Below are 26,114 nucleotides of genomic sequence, written 5' to 3'. Positions count from 1 at the left end.
TTTATATACAGTCCTTTGAAGTACATGGTCTACTGAAGGCATATTTACAGACTATTTCCTAATTTGTGTCCAAGGGGCAAATTTCTATCTGGACACTAAGTAAAAGCATGAGTCTTGGGGTAAACAGGGAGAAATCCTGTGAAGTGAAGGAATCATACTTTCTGGCATTCTTGCAGGTTGCTGCATCTCCTGCTAATCACACGTAATGGAGACCAAAGGAGAGACAACCTGCTTCCATGGAGAAAACAACCAGAGAAACAGAGCTCCTGTTTGTTCAAGGTCTGAGAAAAATTCAGAATATTTCTAACCTTCTGAGCAGATATCTACAGGGACTCCAGTGGACCAGTATTATGGGGGCTCACAGAAAGAATGATTTCTACTTGAGCAACCTTTTGTTCTTGGAAGTGATGCTCACCTCTGCAATTGTCGTTTTCCTTCCCATGGGCAGCGAATTGAGCATCAGCACTGGGGAGCCTGTTTCTGTACTGAACCTACAGGTCCACTGGGAAAACAACATGCTTTAGGACCAAAACAGTCATGGGTTTACCCCTCTTTGCCTCCTCCCACCTCCTAGAATGTGACTCATGGCCAGTTCAATATTAAGGCTATTTCCAACATACAGGGTGGTAGCGCCTCTTCTTTGGCAACATGACATCCAGCGTTGGCTCTGCATACTTGATGTAGTGGAACTTGGTGGGACCTGATGGGCTGACCACTCCATCAGGGCCCAGTATGATATCCTGTGTCCCTTCAAAGGAACCTTTCACAGTAAGGGAAAGCTCTTTCTCTAAAAAAGCAAACAAAGCACATGAGTAACATCAGTATGATTTAACTGGTAAATTGTGCAGTCTTGATTAAAGGCAGACAGCAGAGGTATAGAGATCAGACCACAGCTTTGTTGAATGGAAGACATTCTGAAAGGAGTGCAAAAAGTGCTGGGACTATTTTCTTAAAAAGTGGACTCTGAATAGTCTTCCTGATAGGTACAACCAGGATATCAACTTTGTCAGTTCTAATAGGCCTTTTTGGTCTATTCCTCACCTAAGGGAGTATGAGATGCAGTCACTGAGGATTATAACAACCTAATGGATTTGCTTGGTGTTAATCACACTGAATAATGCAAATACTATTTGTTTCACCATTCATTACAGGACAGAGGCATCCTCTCATCAGGTAGGCATGTGGTTATTTTAAATAGATACTAAAGTAATAACCTTACTTGATTTTTTCTGCTCCTTCTCATTCACTTCAACTTCTAAGCAACAAAGTTCACGACACTATAAAAGACAGAGAATAAGTGAGAAAGATCATCCGTTAATGAGAGCTGTCAATCAGTTGGCTTTTAGGAAAGTCTAATGGCCTGAAGTGTCTAATCACCTGTCTTTTCTGGACTTCTGTCTAATAGCCTCTAAAAAGAGGGAAAAGCTTTGGAGAGACTTGTAGAGCATCCTCTAGTGAAAATGATTTGGCACAGTAAGAGGAAGGTATCAAAGAAGAAAATCTGAAGCATTTTCAGGATAATAGCATGTGTACAAAAGATTACATGGGGAAAACCATAAATAAAAGATGTGGTGCTGAGAGATCTAGAGTCAGTAACAGAAAGCATTTTCTGAAAAAGCATTGCTATTAATGGTGTGGATTTTTTGTTTGGTTGGTTGGTTTGTTGTTGTTATTTGTTCTGTATTATGGCATTTGCTTCTCTTTCACACAATCTAATTATTTAGTGCTGAGCTTACCCACCAGGCATGACTCATCTCCCATGGGGGAAAAGAGCTGGTTAGGTTATCAGCAAGTGGCTTTACAGTCATATGACTGCGCTTTGATAAAGAGCAGTACATTTTTGAAGCAGTACTCATACCAGAGGAAGGGAAGAGAGGGATCTTGAAATAGAGGACAAACAGAAGACAATAGGATACAAGTGAAAGAAAAAGAATTGGCATACTGTGTATCTTATAGTTCACAGTTTCCCTAACTGCACTTTTCCTTCTCCTCTGTATTAAGGAAATAGTTACAGAAAAATTCTTAGGAAAAAGACATACCACTATGACTCCATTGGTAGCAATGATTTCATGAGGACCAGACCTTGGATAAGAAAAAGAAAAACATGGATTTTTAGATTAAACATATGCCCACTTATCTTTGTCCATGGCATTGCTCGTTTTCCCCATTTAGAAGAATGACTGCCTGAGGGACCCCAGCAACTACACAAGAAGCTCCTTCCCACACTTGCTTGAACTGAGCACTGCTCTGAAGGGACTTGCCCCAATACCAAAGATGAGTGATTTGCATCATGGCTACTTTTTTGCAGAGCAATCTCATGAAAAATGAAAATGGAAACTGCAGCTAGGCAGTCAAATTCTTCCTGTAACTAGAACATAGAGTACATATATTTTTATCGGTAACGTTAATAAACCAGCATACCCTTGTAGGGAAGGCCATCTCTATGTATTTGCTTGTATGCAAATACAATTGAAGGGAAGGAGGATATGAATTACAGAAGAAAAAAAAACAAACAAACAAACAAACAAAAAAATACAGATCATGCTGGAGGAAAAGCTCTGCACTAGAGCATCAAACATTGACAGTGTATTGAGAAGGGAAGAAAGAGAATTTGTAGGAAAAATCAAAGGAGGCTGAGATACAAAGGAAACCTAACCAGCATCAGAAGCCTGTCCAGTGCAGATACAAAAACAGGCATGAAAAGATGGATAGACATGCATGCACACGCACTTGGAAAGTCTTCTGAAACATCCCACAAAAGACATCCTGATGTTGGGGATGGAAGAGACAATGCTAGGAGATGCATTTTGAAAGCAGCTACATACAGAACAAGCTGGAAGGTGGGATCAGCCAGGTGTTTCACTCCAGTGCAGGCTGCAGCAATGAAGAAAAATCTAGCACTTTTTAACAGAAATCCCACAAAGTGAGGCTTATAGTGCTGTTTCTGTGTTTTAGCATTTAATGATTTCTTAATTCTTTAAAGAATCAGCCAATCACTTACATGGCTTCCAGTTTGAATTCAACTTCTAACTCCTCCTTGGCCTGGAAACAAGAACAAGAAATTAAATGAAGTAGCTGTGTAATGCTTTCTCCCTTGTCTAAAACTGGGTCTCCAGTACGCAATACTGAAGTAATTGGATACAATATACAGCCTGTGATAAACATACCAGACTGGAAGGTCTGAAATAACCATTTCATACCAGATAGTTTAATAATTATTTTTTCACATCTTCCTGCTACAAGATATATCAAAACAACCTGTATTTTTATCTCATACTGTGAAGTTGCTCCAGTAAAAGAATTTGCAACTTGCTCTGTTGTCTCAATTCAGCCTTTTTCCCCTACCTGTTCCTGTCATTGTTCCTCCACAATGACCTGTCCTTGCTATTAGCTTGAAAGTTAATGGCACTTTCCACCATCATGTTAATGTAGTAAACAGAGACTGGTGTTACTGAGTGATTCAGTCACAGTTGTGCAACACACAGTAAGGCAGTGTTGATAAGTATGAGGTAGGTGAGTGACCTAGTTTAGTTACCAGAATCAATCTGCCCATGGCAGCAAGAAGTTGCAGGATATTTCACTGATCTTATCCATAGATCTCAAAGAGAATCAAGACTCTTCTTCCCATTTTATGGATGGGTAAATCAGTCATTCACAGCCACAAACCAGCACTAATCACAATACACTAGTACTTATCACTGGCTGAGTTAACATTGCAGCGCACAGCAGAGGACATTGCTGAGGTACACACAGGGGCACCTTCAGATTTCCTGCCTGGCATGCTTTTGATGTAAAAGGAGATGCAATCAAAGGAGCAGACAGCAGTGGCTATGAATTACCTGGAAAAAAAATCTTTACAGATTGTTCACTCTGCAGCAGCTGTGCAGCCTTGGTATTGTTCAGAGATAGCACAGTTAGATAGATCTCTCCCCCACGTATCACAGTGTTTCAGTTATATATTCTTTAACCATTTATAAAAATACTACAAGGAGGGGTTCTCCAATCCAGATTTATGACTATGTTTTTTGTATTTATATTTTGAATGGCAATTAAAGTACCCCTTATTGGGGCAAGTGAACCACAGTGGATTCAGAAATCTCACCCCAAGATTTTGGAATCATTGTATAATTCCCCACTAGTTTCTTGGTTGCTGTATTTTAAACCCCTACCTGATTTAAGTGATGGAGTCACATAGCTGCTAGATCAGTGACAAATTAGTGCGACACTCCCTGAGTTCATTCACAGGAAATAAAACAAGGACGCTGTGCCAAGAATATTAACTAATGCCGACAAGTAGCTGTAGCCAAAAAGGACTTCTTCGTGGAAGATACCACAGAGAAGAGCTGCAATATGGTTTGCCAGAGACATGGAAGTAGGGCAAAGCAATGCAACACATAAGCCAGGAAACAGAAATACATTACAATTTATAGATAAGGCTTGAAAACTTAGGTAAGTGTGCCCTCTACACTCCATTCTGCCCGATCATGCAGGCATTGATCTCACAGTCTCACCGTTGAGCTGGGCTTAAAATACAGGAGCACTGTTCTATCAATTGGAAGTTTAGCAGTATCAAAGAGCGCACAGAGGAGATGGTCATCTGGAGTGGCAAAATCCTCGTCATACACTGTCAGCTCCAGCACATTCTGGAAAGAGAAGGAGAGGGGTTTTAGAGTTTCTAAAGTCTGGACATCACTGGCTCTAGGAATATTGGGAATGTGCGTAGGAACAAAAGTTGAGGAATTAAGTATAATCTTTCTTGGGAGAAACATACTATAATTTGAATATGAATTCTTCCCCATTTCAGCTTAATTGCCCCAACATGAGTAATATATCTGCTATATCTACATGACAGCTTATTCAGCTCCCAGATTCTCTATCTACCTTACACTGACTGGTAAGAGTCTCTAGTTTGCCTAAAACTTGAAAAAAGTGCTCAGTCCCTGTCCCTCTGGTAACACTAGGCTAGCATTCATACACACTGTATCAGGCTATGCAGACTGAAAACATCTTGAATAAAAAATATTTTTTCATCATGTTATACTCCTGTAAGAGCCAGTTTTTGTAGATCGGCACTTGAAAATACAAACACTGTATGCTTCCAACACAGTCCCACCAGGGATAGACCAATAGGGTCCCAAACAGCAAAGAGCAGCTTTTAATTCATTCAATGTGGTTCATAAAGCTGCCTGGGTAGGCGAGAGACACCAGGAGTGTGGTGTAGCATGTCCATGAGGCACAGACACTGTGCTTCCACGACACAGGAGAAGCAGTGTTTGCCCACAAGTTCACATTCAGTAAACCAGGGTTTAGATGGATAAGCTTACTTATCCATTTTGCAGAAAATATACTAGGGAGAAATCTCAGAAGCAGGTGCTCTCTGCTGTTGCACTTCCACACTGTTCAGCAGCACATAAGATGCATGGCAAACCAGTTACACACCAAACCTTTGTCTTATACGTGCATTAGTAGGATCTAATGCGCAAATAAGTTCCACCGAGCTTTAGCATGATATGAAGTTTCCCTTCACAGTGTATTAGTTGCAAGAAAAGGCCATGTGGGGATGAAGTTCTACAAAAAGTCTGAATTCTGAGACCTCTGCTTGTTTACATCATTTCCAACAAACTCTATAGAATTACTACTGCTTATTTAACGTCTAAGGTTTGCTGTTTTAATTTAACTCTGAACCCTGTGGTTATGCCTCTCTAAGCAATTTAAACAGCACCATCAAAGGTTTCCAGGCATGGGCACTCAGCCATCTTTAATGATCAACAATTTGAACAGTCCCTTATCTTATACTGTATCTTAAACAATTCCTGGGCATGGTTCATGGGATAGATAGGACCCACCATACACAAACATCTTCAGTACGCTTCAAGCAGACAACTCCGTCTCCTTACCTTGACCTTGCTCTGGATCCTGAAGTAGAAGGTTTCATTCCAAACTGGGTCATTGGAGTTTCTTATGGTTTTGGTGCGGGACTTCTCAATTGTTGCAGTAGGCAACCACAACGACACGTAACAATCAGCCTGGCTTACTGAGTAGGAAAAGAGACAGAGCATTGTTAATGTGGCAAAGTAAGCAGTGCTGCATGAGACTGAAAAGGTGACCTTATGGTACCAACACTAAGTGTGATTTATTTAGAGGCAGAAACACCTGAGGTTACATAGTTCTTTTTCAAGATACCCTTTTGAAAGGGAAAAAGCACAGACAATAAGATGACCTAGAACAGAAGGTGTTTTCTGTTCTTTCTGATGTGAGTTATGGATGACAGTGATGTATATAAAACAGGATCAGAGTTTCCTGTTAGTGAAGGATATTCCATCCCATTTCTCAAAGTCACCTAAATTAAAGCACATCTCAAATACCTACACATAAGTATATGATGTGCTCTGTGCAAAGAGTATGTTCATACAGTTCATCCAAAATACTGAAGAAGCCTTCAGAACTACAAAACATTCTCTCACACAGACATTTCTTAACAGTAAAATGAGCAGATACATAATGAAAAAAGTAACTCTGAGAATGTGTGTCCTTTGATAAGGAACTTTTGAGAGAGATAAGTGATGATAATAAATGGAGAGTACCCTTCAGCAGCAGCAGGTAAGGACTCTGCAGGTAGGTCAGGAGAACAGAGCTTGCATATCTACTCATGCAGAAAGTCAAAAACTTGCTGGGCTGCAACAGGAGTTTTTTCTTGTCTTCTGCTTTTCTTTCCTTGTTCTTGAGGTTTTGCAACGTCTCCCTACAGCCATTTGTTGTGTATCAAACTGTGTGGAGGATGCATTTTATGTTGTTGAAAGTGTATTTGTTCAAAAAAGCTCCCTGCTTTTCTTTCCATGTTAGCATGAAGAACTTAAATTCAGAAATTGCTTGAGAAATTACATAATGTTTTGTGCTTCATCAATTGACATTTTATTATTTTTATTATTTTTTCTACTTGTTTTAATGTTATAATACAGAAATAATAATAATAAAAAAAAAACTGCTGTAATTTTTCTAAAAAAAATGTGGAGAAATTAACTTATTCCTGAAGAGTCAAAAAATTAAATTTCTCTGATAGAAGTTAGCTTAGAAAATATTTGCCATGCCCTAACTCTCTCCTGGTCTTTCCCACCTTCTATATCTCATCTTGAACTAAAATACACATACATGTACGTATTATTAGGTTCTGAAAGCAGATTAACTGTCCTGTCTGGAGTATTATCTTCTGCTCTAACTCACTTCTACCTTCCCACCACTCTTCTCTCTTAGCCCCCTTCCTTGTACTTTATTGCTGATTGTGCTAGTCAAGAGGAAATTCCACCCTCAACATTCAGGTTTCTTCCTTTTCTTAAAGAACAAAATCACAAAGGGAAGAAAAAGGTTTACTAAGGGCTACCTGTCTACTCTGTATTCAAGTCCACAAGCAGAAGCAAAAGAAATTATCCTAGTAGCATCTTTTTCCCCTTCACAGACAACATAGTGGGCTTCACAGACTGATGACAGTGGGAACAGTGATTGTCAGGGATGTCATTTCAGATATTTTGTCTGTATACTATAACCCTTTGCTTTCTGCTCTACTCATATGCATATCCTTCTTGCATTCAGTTGTGGAAGACATACCCAGGTCTTCACAATTCCCATGAGTGCAGATGAACAATAAGCAGCATCAAGTGCTTCATTAATAGACAACAGAGAACCACTGCAGCACAAAGTTGATGCATATTTGCAGCAAGCTGCTAGGAAACTGCTAAAATTGAAAACATTGGCTGCTAATCTTAAATGTCTCACTGGTGAGGGTTGGTCTAGTCAGCCTTGCCAGCCTGGCTGCCTTGCACATTTTGCCTTGCTTATGCACATAAATACCACTCTGAAGGAGGGACAAATTGTCTCATCCGCACCTTTTTCTTGCAAAGAAAGCTGCTTGTCTTTATTTCATTTGTATACAGAATTGATTTAGTGCCTAGATTTTAAGGCTGGCCTCCTTCTGTCTTAAAACATAACTTTTAATTGTCTACTACTTGTCCAACTCCAGTATTCAGTCTATACATTTCCAAGAAGCATGTCTGTCTTGGATGGGGCACATTCAGAAATTCTTAATCATTTTACTGCTGGGCAATAGGCCTTTTGCACCTTTCTACAGAGTAGAAGCAACAAGCTAATCTGTGGTGGACCTAGTGAATATATCCCTCTCAAAGTTTTTTAGGAGCATTGATTTAATTCTGTAGGACTGTTATTTTATTTTTTGTTTTTAATCTGGGAAACCCTATGCAGATAATGCTTTGAACAATGTTGAAATTGCAAAAACAGGCATTCATGTTTCGATACCCAGAGGTAATGATAATGATTTTAAAATGTTTTTAATGTAATTCTGTATGACTGCTACATGACTTTGGTTTATCACTGGAGATCAATGCCTGCTTGATTTACAAAGTACTCTGTTCTACTGATGTGATTCATCCTTCTTGCATATTAACTGTACTTTGAGATACAAAGCATATCAAATAATCTTTAATTATATGAGTGGGTGCAGGCAAACTAGTTAGCTGTGCATTTAATTCAAAATACTGCTTCAGTTCTGCTTGCTCAATCCCCTTCTACAACCTGGTTATTTGTGATTTCATCTTGTCAGCTGACATGCAGAAGAGCTTAAACAAGTCCTTGATGAAACTTTTCTCTTTTATTGCATCATCACACATGCGCCACAGCCATGGACAGGGAGGAAGGTGCAAGTGCAGAGAGTGTGACCCAATGATACAATATAATATATATAATATATATAATATAATATATATAATATATATCACTCAGAGCTGCGACACAGGGAAGTCCTCTGATACACCTTGCAGAAAAACAAGACAACCACAGAGTATTGGAGAGGGGATCTTGCTCTCATTCTCTTGCTTGGTGCTGGTTTTTGTTTTGTTCTATTCCTCCAGGTTTTATATGTACCAGCCACACAGAGGTATACTTTGGGCTACAGGATGAACAGGCACAGCAGCAAGGGTCAGCAACATTGATCAATGTCTACTTAGCAATCCCTCAGTATCACTTTTGCTTGTTAGAAACTGACAAGAGACATTGGAAGAACATCTAAATTCATGAATTGCAGTTTTTATAAATGTATTAGAAAAACTACCGATTTACTGGTGGGCATAAGAATATGGTCTTTTTCATCGGTACATGTCAGAAATTTTTCTTTCTTTGGGAGAAAGTAATTATCCTCAAAAGAGCATTCACTTTTCAACCAGAAACCGCTGAAATAACATTCCGTGAAACAGCAGGAAGCAACAAGGACTGACCTAGTTTATAACAATTAGTTTAAATAAACACTGGATTATTTTAGAAATACTTGCAAAAGGTTGCTTTATAGTTATAAAAGAAAGCTTTTTGCCTGTACTCTGACATACCACTTACCTTCTTTTGAAGGATATGCTGTTTTCCATACTAAATACATATTTTCATTTAACCACTTATCCTTGTAGGATAAAATAGATCTTGATTCTTATAGTTATCTAATAAGCAGGCATCCCAAAGTAATGTATTTGTTTAGATATATCCTAGTGATGCCATCAACTTTACTTTTTTGATGTTTACGTTTGTGTTTACAGTGTCCAGTTATCTCCTAAGTACTTTCAAGAAAATGAGCTATTTGAAGGAACAATAGGGATACTTACAAGCATCTGCTCGCTGGAGATTTCTCATTCGGATGATCCTCACAGTCAGCAGGTAGCAGGGAGATGATTCTATCTGGAGAATGGTAGGAAACAGAGTATGAATAAAATTTCAGAAAAAAAATAAAATTGCAACCTAATCAAGTGCTACAAAACAATAATACAGTCAGTAAAAATTATGTCAACCTTCTCAGTGTTCTGCAGATGAAAACCTGCAACAACACAGAGTAAAAACATGGTGCAAGGATAACTGTAGTGGGTTAGAGCAGACTGCTCGGTACCCCCTGCCTTACCACGGTCTTGGTTGGCTTGAAGAACACAGAGAAATACAAAATGGTATTTCCTATAACTGTTCCAAGCCTGCAGCAATTTGAAATTTAAAGGCATTCCAAGCCAGGTGTCGTTTCTTTTTATTTGTCAAAAGCTTCTGCTATTAAAGAAGCCTTATTTGAACATTTTATACATTCTGTCTTAATACTGTGTCACTCAGAGGCTGGTTGGCTCATTAGAGCAAACAAGAAAGGAATATATTCATGTCAAATGAGACTGTATGCAAAAAGATTGCAAATGCTATAGAACATAGCTACAATAAGTCTATTGAATACAACAAATGATTTGGTGAGCACCATGATGTAGTTGTCAAAATACTGATAATCTTCCTCAAAGTTACAATCACTGTAGTATCCACCTATGAAGTCCCATTGCACTGAAAAGATCTCTCCAGAGAACAGCTGTTGTTGCATGGTGCTAAGCACTGCTCTGAAAGGTGTTTTTGACTTCTGCTTCAAAAACATAGAAAGCCATCTCATAATCTCTCTTTTTTTTTTTTTTTCTCGTTACAACTCTCCAAGAAAAAACAAGCAAACAACAACAATAAAAAATGAACAAACAAATAAAAGAGCAATAATCTGAGCTGAGCTTTTCTAAATCACAAGTACCTCACAAACTAATGACTGAGAATTATGTCCAGAGAATGTAAGGGCTTAAGGAGTTAGGTATTGGTTGCCTTTGGGAAAAAATAAAAATTAACACCCCCTTCAAAAACCCTGAAAAAGGAAAGTGCTTAAGTTATTCTGGCCCCTTTAAATATCTCAGCCACAATCTTCTATAAAACAAGTCTCTCCAGATTTTGTGACTGCAGGCACCTCTTCCTATTTATTATCAGAGGATAACGTGATTTCCTTCTCCTAAGGAAGGTGATTTCCTGCTGGCTCATTCCAAAAAGCTGTCTCTGGCTCAGCCCTGTCTGCAAAAGGCTACTCTAACAAAGCCAATAAATAAATCAGCATTTCCTGCTACTGTAACACATGGTCGTTTCCTCACACTCCTAGAAACATTTCCACCTGCATAAGCGGTTACAGCAGAGCCCTCCAAATCATTCTGTTTGACAACTGCTATTTTTATAAACTGATTTCCTCTCATGTAGGAGCATCCTTCTATTTCTATAGCACTTCAGAAACTTCCTAGAATGACTATAAACAAGCAGACAAAATAGATGTTAAGGCAGATAAAGAGAGGCTGGAAGAACCTCGCTTAAAACAATATGTATACTATTGCCAATTTTTATTTTTATTTTTTAATAGAACAGAACAAAAAAAGACTTTAATTTCAGATGGGAAGACAATTAGCCCTCTTCTGTTACAACAAAATACTTTTTCTGCTTGTGTTTAAAACTTTCTTGTCTTCCATAACACATCATGTTATGTTAAAATGTTACACTGAGATCTTAAAAAGGGTTCTGGCTGTCCCTTCTGTATGTGCCACAAGAAATCCTTGCTTTCTGCCTTTTTTAGTACTTTTATTTCATGAAATTCACTCAGCAATTCACCTGCCTTCTGTTTCAAGGAAGATAACAGAAACTGCCAAATTTGCAAGCGATAACTGATAGAGTGGTATGTCCTCAGAGCTACTCCATGCTCTACACAGGCTCAAATTTCCGAAAAGGTACAGCTATATTAACAAAGTTCTCCACCCAGTTATTTATCTTCTTCTCAGCTGGGTAATTAGCAAAGGTGGATCACCACACTCACCTGTTAGGAACGAGTCTGGGCACCTTGGAGCCAGGATATGCCCTAGAAGGCAGAAACTCATTGTTTGGTAGGATCTGCATAAGCATGGAGCTGTTCACATGCAACAGTTTTGCTCAGGAGAGTTCAGAGATTGCACAAGGTGCTGCCAGCTCATGGATCAGTTCCAGTTATACTTCCTCCAGCAAATGGCTCACTTGCTTGAGTAAGAACTGATTGATTCCATATTTGCAAAGTAGTTTGAGATTTTTAGATAAGACACATTCAGGAAGCGCACTGGTTTGGTTGATTTTTTTTTGTTGTTGTTTTGTTTGTTTGTTTTTTTAAATGATGAATTACTCAGTTGCTGCCATCTGATCACCTGTTCCCTGGTTCCCATGTAATGATTTTCTAATGTCAAATTTGGCCAAAGTTCCCCATTTGACATGGGGAAATTGGTTCTCAGACATGTGGGTTTTGCTAATAGACATTCTGAAGTTTCACAAAGAATCAGTGGCTTCATAGAAGCAGTACAAGTCAGTTGCTGCACTTGCACTGTGGGAGAAGCAGATGCTATGAGCCAGCCACCTACAGAGAGGAAGCAGCCAGGCAGCCCCACCTTGGTACCAAAACCAAGGAGACCTGAAATCACCCTGTGGTCAGATCTCATTAGTTCTACTGCTCCCTGGAGAATTTGCTATTTTAATTAATTTCAGTAACTTATCAAACAAAGGAATTGTATTTAAACTGTGACAATCTTAACATAATTTAGGATCTAATTATACAAAGAAAATACCAGCTGCGCATGCATAAAGTGAAGGATGTAAGTTCTGTTATCTAGTTTACTTAAAACTTACTACGATCTCTTTACAAAAAAGTGTTGCTGCTCTGTCACCTTGTTCCACACACCAAGGGTTTTTAGCATTGCCTTGCATGGTGAAAGACCCCAAGCAGAGTCCTGCCTGGGACAACCATAATTTAGCAATGTAACCTCATAGTTTTGCTTTTAACAAAAGCAAGACTGATTTAGCTACTCTGTGACTGTTTCATTGATTGTCAGCCTGTTAGCCTATCTTCATTTCAGTGTTTCCCAAATTGTGCTTTATGTACATATTCATATAACAGAACTGCAAACAATGTAGCATGCTGGGATGCCAGTGCATAAGCGAAGCTTACACTGCTAGTTTATTTGTACTCCCAGGAAAACAAAGTTTTACTGGGATTTTCCAAACAGCAGCCTCACCAAACATAGAGCAGACTCTCTTCCAGTTTTCCACCACTTCTCAAAAGAAAGAATACTGTAGTATGAAATTTGGCACCAAGTTACTGTGTTGGTGGAAATAAAGGATTCCTGCACCATATAAATGATCCAACTTTCTCCCATCCAATCTAGTAAGAATCTGAAAACAGAATTTTCTCTGTCATGAGTACTCCAGGGATTCCAGGCAGCCTACATTCCTGACATATTTGTGTGTCCCTATGTCTATCCCAGCCCTCTCTAAAGTCACACTCATATTCACATGTAGGTATGTGTGGCATGCATCCATCTCAAGAAGCACTGGTGTAAATACTCCACTATTTTAGCTGTATAATACATCCTGTCACATTGCAGTTGGCTATGGAGCTCCAAAATGACAGTTCTTCCTAATGCATCCATGAGACCAGAGAATGATTAGTCTTCTTTACCTTTTTTACTTGCTTTTCTCTCCATGCCTTTCTTCAGCCTTTAGACTTCTTCATCTAACAGATTCTTCCAACATGGGCTATTGCTATCAGCATCTTCCTAGCTTGTGATTTCACTACTCCACCATGCCTACTGTAGATTACCTGAGCCTCACAGTTTCATAACAGTATGGTCAAATATACATCAGATCAATGCATATTTTGTTTTTCTGTGTTAGCTGCCTGGTTTACCATAGATATGTGATCAGCTAGCAGAATATGGTAGCTGCTTGCCCAAAATAAAAAACAGTCATCCAACATCACTGACCCCAGAGGAGAATTTGCTCTTGAACTTCAAGGGGCAGAAAACACATTCTCAGTCTTGATTATTGCCCTTTATAAATAAATAAATTGACTTTTATAACAGTTGAAAAAGGCCACTTCTACATATCAAGCTGAAAAAAAAATGTTATCTATGAAAACCATGAAAAGAGCTTCCTCTCCACCCACGCATTTTCCCTGCACACCCAATAGTAACACCTCTATCCATTCCTGTGTCATCTACTGGCACAGCAGCCTTTCCTGGCAAAGATAACTTCCCTGCCTTTACTAACGTCCCCTTGCAATCCTGGCACAGAGAAACATTCTGCTGAGATGAAATCATGCACAGGATGTCACCAGGGCATTCCTTTCTTCATCTCCGGCTGCTAATTTAACTAGATGGCAGCCAGGGACCAAATCAAAGGAACTAATATACTGTTCTGCTGACAGTGCATCTAGAGTTGGTGCTGTGTGAAGAAGTGCCCATGTTGAGCTATCTGTGAATCAGGTCTCTTAGTGTGTATCCACAGGTTTCTGTGGGGTATGTCTATAGGCTTATTTGGGGTTCTTCAGGTTGTGCATGCACTCAGTCAAGCCAGGCCCCACCAACCACTGCCATGGTATATGACAGGGGAGCCCACCGTGGTGTGCTGCCTGGGTTAAGCGTGGCTGGCTGCTGGTTTTGGTGACGCCTCTGAAGTTCTTCCTCATTCTTGAGGAACCCAGGCTCCACACCGGAAAAGCAGTTGCTCTAATTGCTTCCTTCTTTCGCCTCCTCCAGACACTGGTGCTGCGGCTGCACAGGGGCCTGGGGAGTGCCAAGGGGACAGATGCCAGCAATACAGCTGCCACAGGCTGTTTTTCACAAGTTGCTTCTTGCATGTTTTAGGAACATAACTTCTAATCAGACTTTCTTTTCAACAGAAGTCTTGGTTGGATGTTGTTGGAATCAAACACCCTCACAGCCAGACAGAAACACTCCTTTCATTCATACAGCCATGATAATACTGGTGTCAACAGGGAAAATTCACCTGTGCCTGCAGAAGCAGGACAGGTGTAGACTTGGCCACAGGAATTACGTCCTTCAGATCATTACTTCCTCATACACATATCCATCATGGGCTTCTGAATACTTCCAAGGAATAAGAGTGTACACATGTTGCTGTGCTTAAAAATGTAATTCCAAAAAAAAAAGCAGGATTTCAAATACTAATCAGCACAACATGTCAGTGCACTGTGACCCCAGCTTCTAAGGAGGTTTACTATTTTACTGACAACTCAAGCTAGTTGATACATCAGTACTCTTAAAATCACTCTCCATCTTTAGTATTTCCACTTACTCAATGGTTGGATTTCTTCAAATTTTGAAAAGTGGGTCCATTTGAAAACATAAAACACTCAACTACACATACAGAATTATTTCCACATATAGAATTTTAGCCAGGGGAATAAGATAGGCCATCAGTGAAAAGACACAGCTCTTTTGTCCTGTTTTGCTCTTCATAACCAGAATAAACATGAGAGAAAGACACTAACTGGGTCATCTGACAGAGGATTGAGACTCATCACACGTAATTCCAGATAGCTTTAAAACAGGTGTTTACACTGGACAGCTGTTAGGCATTTCTGGAGTCTCATCCTAAGGCAGACATTACCACAGGACATGCATCACCCTCTGAAAAATCTCTGTGTATGACTACTGATTGTCAGGGGAATCTAGAGGTCTGTCTCAGGCAGACATGTTTTACATTTTCAATGTCAAAGATAGACCTTATTTCAAAGCTAAGAGCTAATTGGAAGTGGCTTCCTTTGTCTTATTTTTGAAGCAGAAGGCATGCTGAAGTGCATCATTTCAGCAGCAGGGACCTCATGCCTGCTTCAGATCCTGATTCCCTCCAAGCTCAGTGACAGCACATGCTGCTGCTTCTCATAACTAAATCTAGCCTGTATAAGAGGCAGGGAAGAAGCTCCCCACTTTTCCCATGATCTTAGGAGCTGCTTCCAGCTCCAAAACCCAGTGGAAGCCAGGGTTCCTGCTTTGCACAGGGATGAAGAGTTTAACCTGTCCCTCTTCTGGTAAAGTGCTGCTGTTCTCACAGCAGTATAAACCCTAAAAGAACAAGGAGTCCTTGCCTAGCAGTGAAATGAAGTATCATTCACTGAAAGTATGAAGTATCTTAACCTCTTTAGGACATGTCTCATGTTGTATTCAGAAGTAAATATCCATTATTTCACTTCCCTTCCTCCACATGAATTGTTGTATGAAACCTACTACAATCCTTAAATATTTTAATATAAGCACTGATGCCTGCAACGCCATATCTGATTCTGACTGCAGCTTTAGCATAGAGCAAAGTACCAGCCAAAGCCTGTATAATATATATTTCTTAATGCAGATAAAAATCAACATGTTGGCGTAAAGGCACATGCATTTGCTGGAATATGCTGTAATAGATATTTTTAATAGTTCACTCCTCTTAGCAGCCATCAACCTTCATTTAAGTCTTCCAGTGATAAAATACTTACATTGGAGCATAACATTTACATAAGACCATGTGATGTGTCCTTCGTGCAAACACATGATATGCTGCAATAATGAAATGATAATCATACAAGCACATCGGATAGAGAACTATGTTCTAATCATAGAAGAAAAAACTGTGATCATGTAACCAGATGCAATAACAACAACTCTGTCCATCACCAATGTCATGATTTTTTGGAATTTTGAAATGTGAAAAATAATCCTTCTGTAAGAAACAGGTGCAGTATAGTGATCTACAAGTTTATGATCCCATACACATAAGATGCTTCTTTTGGTCCACTACTATCACATCTGCTTCCTCAAAATTTCACCACCCTGAAATGTCTTTGATCTAAGCCTATATCCTGAGCAGATAATGCAAAAACAAGCATATCATTGTGTGGGATTAAGAAATGAAGACAAGAAGTTACCTGTTGTATGCATAATTATCATGGGTAATTATAGCCCAGGAGTTCAAATCTTTCTGCTTTCCCTCTTCATGACTTTGGGTTTCTTATCAGTTGTAAGTAGAAAACATTGTACTAAAGTCTTATCAATTCATTTTTTCTCATCATGTTTTTTTCTATCTAGAAAATTCTTCACCTAATGAATGTTTCAAAATATTGGTATCCCTACAGACTGGAGATAACAGAGATTGTAAGTTAAATATTTGCAATATTTAATATTTAATTATTGTATTAAAAATATTTAATACAAATCCTAATACTAGGTAAACAGAAAAGCTAAACTTTGAAAAATTTAGTGTATGCAAAGAAATAAAAAAACTTGGGATGCGAATGTGAATTTGCTTTAAAAGTTTTTGTTGCCTATATTTTACAAGGACTACCTCCATGTATATCTAGTATATGGCAAAGCTCACCTGCCTACTCATTTACAATATTACTTCAACTTTCAGATAAAGTTCCTATTTATGCTTTATTCTGTCTCAATATAATGTGTCTAAATAAATTATAATGCAAAATGCTGTAAATTATCTAGCTCAGAATCAGATAGTTCTTTGGAAAACATTGTTATATGTGATTCATATCTTCATTTACACTTCTCTAATCCTGACAGATAGGAAACAATGCCTGTATTTACTGCACAAATGGCAAAGTATCACAATGAGAACCCTCATTGAAATTAGTACATTCAAACATCCTTCTTTTCATAAAATTCCCCATTACAGTTTTTTTTTGATGGGGCATAGCAGTGGTGAAAAGACAGGGATCGATAATCTAGGACTTCCCCATAAATTGCTAAATTAGAGGTTGCACTGGAAAAGTCATTACAGCAGAACAGGAATCACTGTTATTTTTGACCATTTCAGTTATGAAAAGCATTGATGAAAAAGAAAGTGCACCGATGGATTTCCTTTACAAATAAGTGGATGAAAACAGTGTGCAGATACTCTGCATAGTTCTAATAACAGGTAAGAGAGAAATACAATGAGCAAACTCTGAAAATCATAAATGTAAGTGGAATAAAACCATCCAAACAATAAATTTAGGGATGTTTCTCTTGTACCACTCAAACTCCTGCCATCATTATTTATATGCCTGAGCCTTCTCCCCTTTCAGCAAAACAAAACATTCTTCTCTTTTTGGTTCAAAGTTCTCTTATTCGTAATACCTTGAAATCACCTTTGCCTGGTTCAGTACTTCGTTCATTTTGTTCTTGAGGCCTACTACCTCCAAAAGGATCAAAAGAATCAAAAGAATCCAAAGAGTCTGAGTCCAAGTCTGAGTCGTCTTCATCCTGAAGAAATAAACAATAACATTAAAACAACAACAGCATTATCAGGATAGATTATTAATTCCTACTTGCAATAACTCATGCTTAAACCCCAATTAGAACAGCTGTTGGTTACACCCTGCTGTGGCACAGGGCTCAGCATAATGAACAAACCACCACATGGTTTGGTGCACACGGGCACAAAATCCAGGGGGTAAAGGGGTGCACTTTCAACAAGTCAATGAAGGAGGAGCAGTTTCAGTCATAAGATAAACAAAAAGTCCTTAAATTTATTCAGTGAATAAAGTTTTTTGTTTTGTTTTGTTTTGTTTTCAATATGATCTTTTGGCAACCTGCTCTCACTCTCAGGAGTCAATAAATACTGATGAAAAAAATAATCCCAATCAGTCTACTCTGGGTTCACACCTCATTCTTGAGACATATTGTAATTGCAAAATTTTAAATATAATATTTATTTCCCTTCCCCCCCCCCCCCAGGATACAGAAGTCCCAAAACACTTCTAAAATGTAAAGTGCCCATTTCTGAAATGCTTCATAGGAAAACACCGCTGTGAGACAGTTCCTACAGATATATTTTGTTTCTGTTTGCGGAGTACTTCCTGAAGGGACGTGTCTTTACCCAAAGAGCACAGAGAAAAATATATAACATACTTCAGTTAAAATTAAATGCAAATCTTGAAATGGCACAAACCATGAAAAACAAAATGGGAAATAGAGCGAAGTGGGAATGGGGAAATTAAATTAATTTCCCATTCCACATGCATTATCCTGTCCGTAGCTCTTTTACAAGAACAAAATGAGGTTCTTATGTTAATCATAATGTATCAAAATTTTGTTATTGATGCACACATGCTTTGTTTTTAATAAGAGTTATATCTGATTCTGGAAGAAAAAGCTGTACTGAACACAACGGCTTTTATTTCCTGAAAAATGTGAAGCATGGAAAACATTTTTTATTTATTTTTATTATTTATATTATTTGGAAGTGGGTCTGGGTTTACGCTGACAATTCACTCTCCTAAACATTGTCTCTGTGTTATTTTTTTCCACTTTCTCTAATTTTTCTGTCTCCTTGATAGGCAGACTTTAATTTTGCCTGTAAAGCTGAAATCTTTGGCTCCAGTGGAGGGCAAGATGATTTTTGCCACCACATTGCTATCACCATGAAAAAATGTTTCATCTTAAAACTCCTTCATGCAGAGGCATTGCCACCTGGTCCCACCAGACAGCAAGTATGCACAGTACCACGTATATCAATATACCATGTATATCAATACAATCATAAAAGCAGGTTTTATTTTCTGTCAAATACATCTTAACTGGGCCTGTAACAAACTTTTAAAGCTGATATCTTACCTCCAATGCTTTGGTATCTGATGGTATCGTGGTCTTCCCTGGATACATATAATAGAACGATTCGGGCACGTCCACGGGAAGCAGTTCCTGAGACATGTTTGCAGGGTTTACTCCTGTAGGAGTCAATGACAAGTTATTTTATAAAATGACCTGAGGCCCCACCCATCTCATCTCTATAAGTAAAGGTCTCCCCTCCCATTGCTGGAGATGATGGAGCACCAAGGATGACTGCTCTAGGGAAGGCTCCTACAGGACAAGAACAGCAGCTGGAAGGGATGTGTTACCTTTCTTAAGTCAGGAAGCAAGGGCACCTTTCTCATCCTGTGCTTGTCCCTGGGTCCCTCCATCACTGCCACTCTTTTGTCATGCCTGCAAAGAGGCACAGTTCTGCACCCCACAGGAGCTGTCACCACCACCACCCCTGCCCCAAAGGTGTCAACCCCACCACTTAACAGGCTATTTATTGCACCAGCCAGCTGCTTCCAGCTCCTCCTGGGTTGCCCCTGATTCTTGCCCCTTGGGAAGCAAGGCCAAGACTAGGTCTTTGGTTTGCAGAAATGAGCTGTAGGTAGGAGAGATGAGGGTGGAGTGTGGAGGAGGTGTCCCTGATTGTCTGCAACAGCAGGGAGAAAGTGGTGGACATTTGCAACGGTTAGCAAGGATTTCAAGGTAAATGCCTATGGCTACAATCATTACCCAGGACTACTGCATCCAGCAGTATCTTAAATTAGACAAAAAAAAAAAAAGCAAGGAAATAGGCAACAAATGTGCAAATCAGGTAAGAGTTATGTTTTTGTACATTTTCCAGAGAAATGCAACTGAACTTTAGACAGCAACTGCTGGAAAAGTGTATCAAGGTAAATAGGTGAATGTAATACACTATCCAGTGTTTTAGCTTTATTTTACAGAGATTTTATTCAACTAAAGAGCATTAACAAAAGAGCACATGAACATCTCTAGGCATACCCACTGGAAATTACCACCTTCAAACACAGAAAAACAAATGAATAACAAACTAGCAGCTCCAGTAACAGTAGGCTGTGTCATAGCATCTGCATTTCCAGCATGAAAAATAGCTGTGCCCACAAAGTGCAGGAGCATCTTCTGGCCTCAGGTCACAGACTGAGCTGCATTCTGGAGAACTCTTGCAGCTGCATGCAAAGAACAATTATTCCTTTTTTTTTTTTTTTTTTTGGCCTTGCCAGAAAAGAAGACCTGCCTGACCTTGGAAGACCTGCCACAGGACAATAAAAATACTTGTATACTTGTTATTAGATCAGGCCAGCTTTCCCAAGGCTGATTAGTTCAGAGAACCATTAGCATAAATGATGATGTTCATTTGGAAATCCCTCTAAAGGTGATGAATCTTAAGAAAGTTCAGAATCCTTTCAGCAAGGAAACCTGTGGATAAGAATACCCAGATTCTGCATACAGACTTCCATGTCTGTAGAGTTAATGCCCAGTTATATGCATATAGGACCATCTGGAAGGATTTCTATGGCCTTCAGTGAAACCAAGTTATTCTGCTCCTACCTGGCTGGCTCCACAGACAACACCATAAAAGAAGAGAACTCTGAGGCTGCATTAACAACTAAACTAATGTTATTTAATTTAAAATCTGACTGTACAAATTTGGACGGTCTCAATTTATAGAATGAAGAGCAGAGACTCCAAGTGGAATTATTTTGTTCATTTACAAATCATATTTCCGTAATTTGAGGATAGATAAAGCCAGGTAACCAAACTGCCTGAGATCTAACTCTAATTGTCATGGCAGCAAACAGCACGCTACTCTCTTCCTTGAGTGCTTGCCATACCTTACCTGGGGTCATTCTGACAAGCTGAAAATACAAAAAAGACCAGCTGTGAGCACTCTTAGCTCTCAGACACATAAACACTTCTGCAAAAAAATGGAGAGCAAAACCAAATGGCCATTCTGGCTCAGCTACATCCTCTTCCCACAGGAGGAGCAGTGTCTTAGACCATCACTTTTATCATCAGTGAAGGAAGATTTGGAGAGGAAAGGAAACTCATTGGAGAGAGGGGCACTGCTGTTGTCTACATCTTTACCCTTGACACAGGTAAGAAGAAATCTTCTGGGAAATTAATTTTGAAACTAGTCTTTAGCCAAACAGTTGTAAAATGCTATAATACATTCCTGTTAGGACATGATGATTATACTATAAAAGTATAGTGCTTTATATCCATCACATTTATACACCAGCATTTGCATGCATCAGGGCATGACAGTTTTAATACTGGGAGATATTATTTTCTGAGTAAAGAGACTGGCATCATCAATGATTTTTTTTATATCACTGCACTCAAAGTTAAATGCTTGACTACGTTTCTTTCATGTTACAGTTACTGATGTACTGGATAAAACCTAGCACTTTTACACATACCAAAGTAGCCTATATGAAGCAGAGACCTGTGCTCCATTTTGTGTCTCTCAAATTTTATGAAAACACACAGTCCTCAGTAGTTACCTGTACAGTGATAAAGTCCTCTATGTCTGTAGTTAACTGATCCAAGGGCATTTTCCCTACTTGGAGAAGGTTTCCCAGGAACAGAGTAAACTAGAAGAGTGGTTTCCAAAGTCTTCTGAAGACTCAGGAGGAGGTTCATCCTCCATATTTCTTCAGACTACATGCAAGATTGCCACCTCCTTATGAGCTGGAAACCTCCAGAGGAGCAGTGTGACTGGTGTGACAGTTCCTCCCATGCCCCAGACTAGCCGTGTGTTTGTGTTTGTGGCCATCAGTTCCTGTATCAGCAGCAATCATGGATCAGAATGACCAGAAAGGTAGTTTTTGAGGCTCTACACTAAGAATTTACAGAAGGCTTTTCTGCACATTTAACCAAAACACTTCAATCTGTATCAAATTACAGGCCTTTTCACGCAATTTTTGCCCATACCATCTCCCACAGATCCTGGTCTCTGAAATATTATATCATCAGTTAAGTCTCAAAAACAAACCACATCATACATTTACGAAGTAGATAGCAAACAAAACAACTACAGCTCAGAGAGGAATTTGGAGCATGGCTTGCTTTCAAGACCGGTTGAAATAATTTTGGATGTCAGCCAGCTGAGTAGCAAAAATTGCAAAATTAAAGAAGTAACTATTAATTGCTTAAGATTTAAAAGTGCATAATACTATGTGAAGAAACTTGCAGCTCCCTACCTGATAGTAATCAGCCTCAAAGGATGATCCATTACCACATCAGGAGAAAGGAAATAGGAGGGGAGCACACATTTAATGTATTTACAACTAATTTACAGATTATTAGTTGAAAGAGGGGAAAGTGCAAAACGCAGCAGCTGGCAGGAAAAGTCATACTGCTAGGGGCTGGCTTTTCCCAGTGCGTTAAGGGCAGAGAAAAGAAGAGAGAGCTGCAAGTTGGCAAGCACTCACAGCCTGTATATCTGGACTCTGTGCAGCACAGCAGCCAGAATCTCAGCGGTAGTAGTTTTTAATGCCATCACATTTTCTGGATTACAGTTTTCTAGTTGTTATGCTTTTTAATGGAACAGCCTGTCAAGTCGTCTTTGAAAAAAGCAGAGGAAGGATATACCTTGATCTCCATTTTAAAATGCCTGTCTCCATCCCCTTCTCATTCCGCATTTCCTTCTTATTTCCTTTTTTTTTTTTTTCCCCTTCCTCCAATTCCCTGCCATATTTCCTTTCTCACTGACTTCTTGGCTTTCCAAAATCTTTCTTTCTTTCTTTTCTCTCTCCTAATGCCACATAACTATAATTCCCTTTTTCACTTACATTCAAATGATCCAATATTTTTTTCCTTCTTCCTGTCTTCCCTCCCTTGCCTTTTATCCCATCTGTTTTCTTTCTCCTTTTTCTCTCATGACTTCAGTTTTAGGTCTGAATGATGGGAGTTTGGTCATACTTAGAACCAGCAGGAACACTACAAGCATTAGTATAGCAGGGATCAGGCCATAATATCCCAGTGAGACACCTGACCACATACAGAAAATACAATAAGAAATGGTGGGCTGAAAGGAAAGGAGACCTCAGAACCTAAAGAGCAAGAAATTGGAGGCATGACAAAACATTACAGAGTTTTGATATGAAAGGTGGAGAGGGTGTTGGGGAAGTACTTTATGAATGCTACAGGTGTGACGGGCTTAGATGGGACGCTTTCAAAGAACAGCCTTTCAGGAGGAGCTCAAAGGTCCAAGTGTTCACTGGCATAAAAGAAACAGCTGTCACCCATTGCTACCAGTGGACCAGTATACTATGATGGGGGTATACGGAAACCAACCCTGTTAGAAAAGAGATCCTGATGGCCTCCTCTGAAGCATTGTCACTCTCTCTAGTAACACGATGGGTAATTGCACATACACAGCAGAGTTTTACACATGGACAGGTTTTGGCACAGGGTTTCACAGAAGGGAGTCCTGCTCTATCACCCTTGTTCTCTTGCATCCGCTGTGGCAAATATTTCCCGTCATTTATGTGGTGCAACCTGTCGTCTCACAAACAAATTGCTCACTTCGCTCAGACAGTTTATATTTTGTGTTTGATTACTCTATGGGTTACAGAACAGCATTAAATGGTGCTGCCAACCACAGCAGACAAAACAACACAGTGGCTCAAGTACCTTGAGAATCCCATTTGATTCTGCTTCCTCAGCAGCGCTCACCTGACAGGACTGTCTGTGTACTCATACACCTCACAAGGGGTTCAGAAATCCCACTGCTGTTTTCCTTAGGTTCCTACAAGCTGACTCACCTTCCTGAACTGCCCAGTGCTTGATGCTTCTCTGTGATAATCGGAAGGGCTGGGGCAAAGGTGCAATTGCATGTTAATACCTTCACTTACCTCCAGATAATGAATAGGTAAGAAGGAAAAGCCAGACACAGAAAAGATGCAGGACATATTCATTACAAGAAGGTTGCTGTGCTAGTGTATGTAATTCCTATTGCCACAGCTGTCAAGACTTCTGCCTTTTAAAATATTTAGGGAAAAATCTTGTTTATGATATTAGTGCCTAACTCTGAAATACAGCACAGGCCTGAATTTTTTCAGCATCTCCCCCTCTAGTTTGTTTCCTGCCTTAAGGGGATGATTTCATGGGATTACTCCTATTTCCTGTAAAAAGGGACACTCCCAACCTGCAAAACCAAAGGTGCTTTTAAATGCCACAACTGTAGCTGTCACCTGCATTCCTGCAATGCCGTAGTACAGCCCAGAGGCTGCACACAGAAAAAACACCCAATTTGCAGCGAAGCAGAACATAAAATGCCAGAGGACAAAGCCACACAAAGCTCCTGCACTGGCTTGCAAGAAGAACTGACCACCAGGACTTTCTGCAAGCATTCCATTCAATTAATTAATAAATTTAATGATAAAAAGCAAGCAGCAAATTAACCAGCCCCTAAGTCATAAAGCAGCTCTACTAAGCATGGATCAGGAGCGCTGACTGGATGGGAGTCAGAACAGGCCACTGCTGAGGAACAGTCACCCGGAGCCATGGCTACTATTGTAGTACCTCAGAGAGGAAGAAACCAGCTGTCTCAAATGACTGTGCTCCCTCCTTTCCCCATGAAGGACACATAAAGACAGGCTGCCTTGTCACATATTTCAGCTCATTTTGCAGTGGCCTGCATGACTTTACAGGCCAAGACAAGGCCTGCTGTGCCAGGGGAGCACACATGAGTCATGGGCGACAAGGCTGTGCAATGGGCTTAACTGCAGATGACAAGAGGGGTCTGGTGTCCTACACCCCAGCTCAGAAGCATGGCCTGTGGGGTTGTTACATGTATTTGGGTGAAGGCCCCCACGGCCCAAGGACGAAGGATTAAGTGAGAACTTCTTCAGGGCCCATAACAACATAGAACACATAGGTATTTCAGGGTCACAGCAAGGACCTCGCTGTGGGACTCAGGTGGCTGTAGGTAGGGGAGCAAGCTGTAGAGGTACACCTGCAAGAAGCAAGCCAAGGACGTTTGAGGATTGCAAAGGGAAGATTGACAAGAAGATCCAGTTCTCATCCAAGATCTTCACCTACACCAGAAGCACCACTAGCAGCAATTGCGCAGGCCAGACCAGACCGCCTGTGGGTAGGAAGGGCACCTGGGGACAGGCTCAGCCCCTGTAGGGTGGAGCAGAGGAGGGGGTGCTCTAGTGGCATACTCAAACCAACAAACAAAAACACAGCAAGGGAAGCAATGGATCTATAGTTAAGGGCAGGAAAGGGAAAAGAGAGGCAGGGCTTTTGAAACTTGGTGTCAGTAAAGATCTTGGAAGGCAGGGAAGGGAACTCATTTGCAGCTTTTGAAGATGCCCAAAACTCCATCTGGAAGACAGGCAGGTGGGAGAAGTAGCAAACATATGTGTCACCCCAAATAGATTTGCCGTAATGACAAGCAGGGAAGCCCAAGAGGGAGTTGGAGCTAGGACAGAGAAGAGGCAATGCCGAAAGGGACTGAGTGATTCAGCAGCAGAGATCACAATGAGAGGAACCCTTGATGAGTACAACCATGTAAACAGTCACTGCAGCTCCGTGGAGATTTAAACCAGGGCTGCAAATTGCATGGATGTGTGAGGGCCTGGAAAAGAAGCTGGGGCAAGGACACACCACCCCTAAGGGGGCTGAGGTCATCAGAGGTGAATATGGGATAATGAAGAAGACAAGGGCTAAAAGCCATAGAGGAATGCTTGAAGCAAGAGAGAGAGACAGAAGATGACAGCAAGAGAAGAGAGAATTTTTCAACCTTTTCTAAGTTTGTTTCATTTTGAATTAAGGATTTATCTTCTATTTTGGCTGTGATTGCATTTATTCAAGGTGAACACTCATATTCTTGTGTGTGCG

The 26,114-nt window shown here is 39.9% G+C and overlaps 1 protein-coding gene across 1 annotated transcript in view; it reads right to left on the bottom strand.

Moving 5' to 3' along the window:
- Positions 1-22,495, bottom strand: part of LOC311437550 (cytosolic phospholipase A2 epsilon-like) — a 35,250-nt gene extending 12,755 nt beyond the window's left edge. Inside the window, exons 1-11 of the mRNA XM_084520934.1 lie at positions 22,466-22,495; positions 19,278-19,390; positions 17,799-17,924; positions 9,657-9,729; positions 5,898-6,034; positions 4,512-4,643; positions 3,002-3,042; positions 2,040-2,082; positions 1,220-1,277; positions 621-787; positions 416-502 (exon numbers count right to left, since the gene is read on the bottom strand). Coding sequence (XP_084377060.1) covers positions 416-502; positions 621-787; positions 1,220-1,277; positions 2,040-2,082; positions 3,002-3,042; positions 4,512-4,643; positions 5,898-6,034; positions 9,657-9,729; positions 17,799-17,924; positions 19,278-19,373 — 960 coding nt within the window. The 5' untranslated portion in view covers positions 19,374-19,390; positions 22,466-22,495. The remainder of the gene's footprint in view (positions 1-415; positions 503-620; positions 788-1,219; positions 1,278-2,039; positions 2,083-3,001; positions 3,043-4,511; positions 4,644-5,897; positions 6,035-9,656; positions 9,730-17,798; positions 17,925-19,277; positions 19,391-22,465) is intronic.
- Positions 22,496-26,114: the final 3,619 nt, after the last annotated feature.

Source organism: Aythya ferina (assembly GCF_964211825.1).
Source record: "Aythya ferina genome assembly, chromosome: 5".
In the NCBI taxonomy this organism is placed as follows: domain Eukaryota; kingdom Metazoa; phylum Chordata; class Aves; order Anseriformes; family Anatidae; genus Aythya; species Aythya ferina.
Note: the sequence above shows the minus strand (reverse complement) of the source record. Positions and strands in the feature narration are given on the sequence as shown.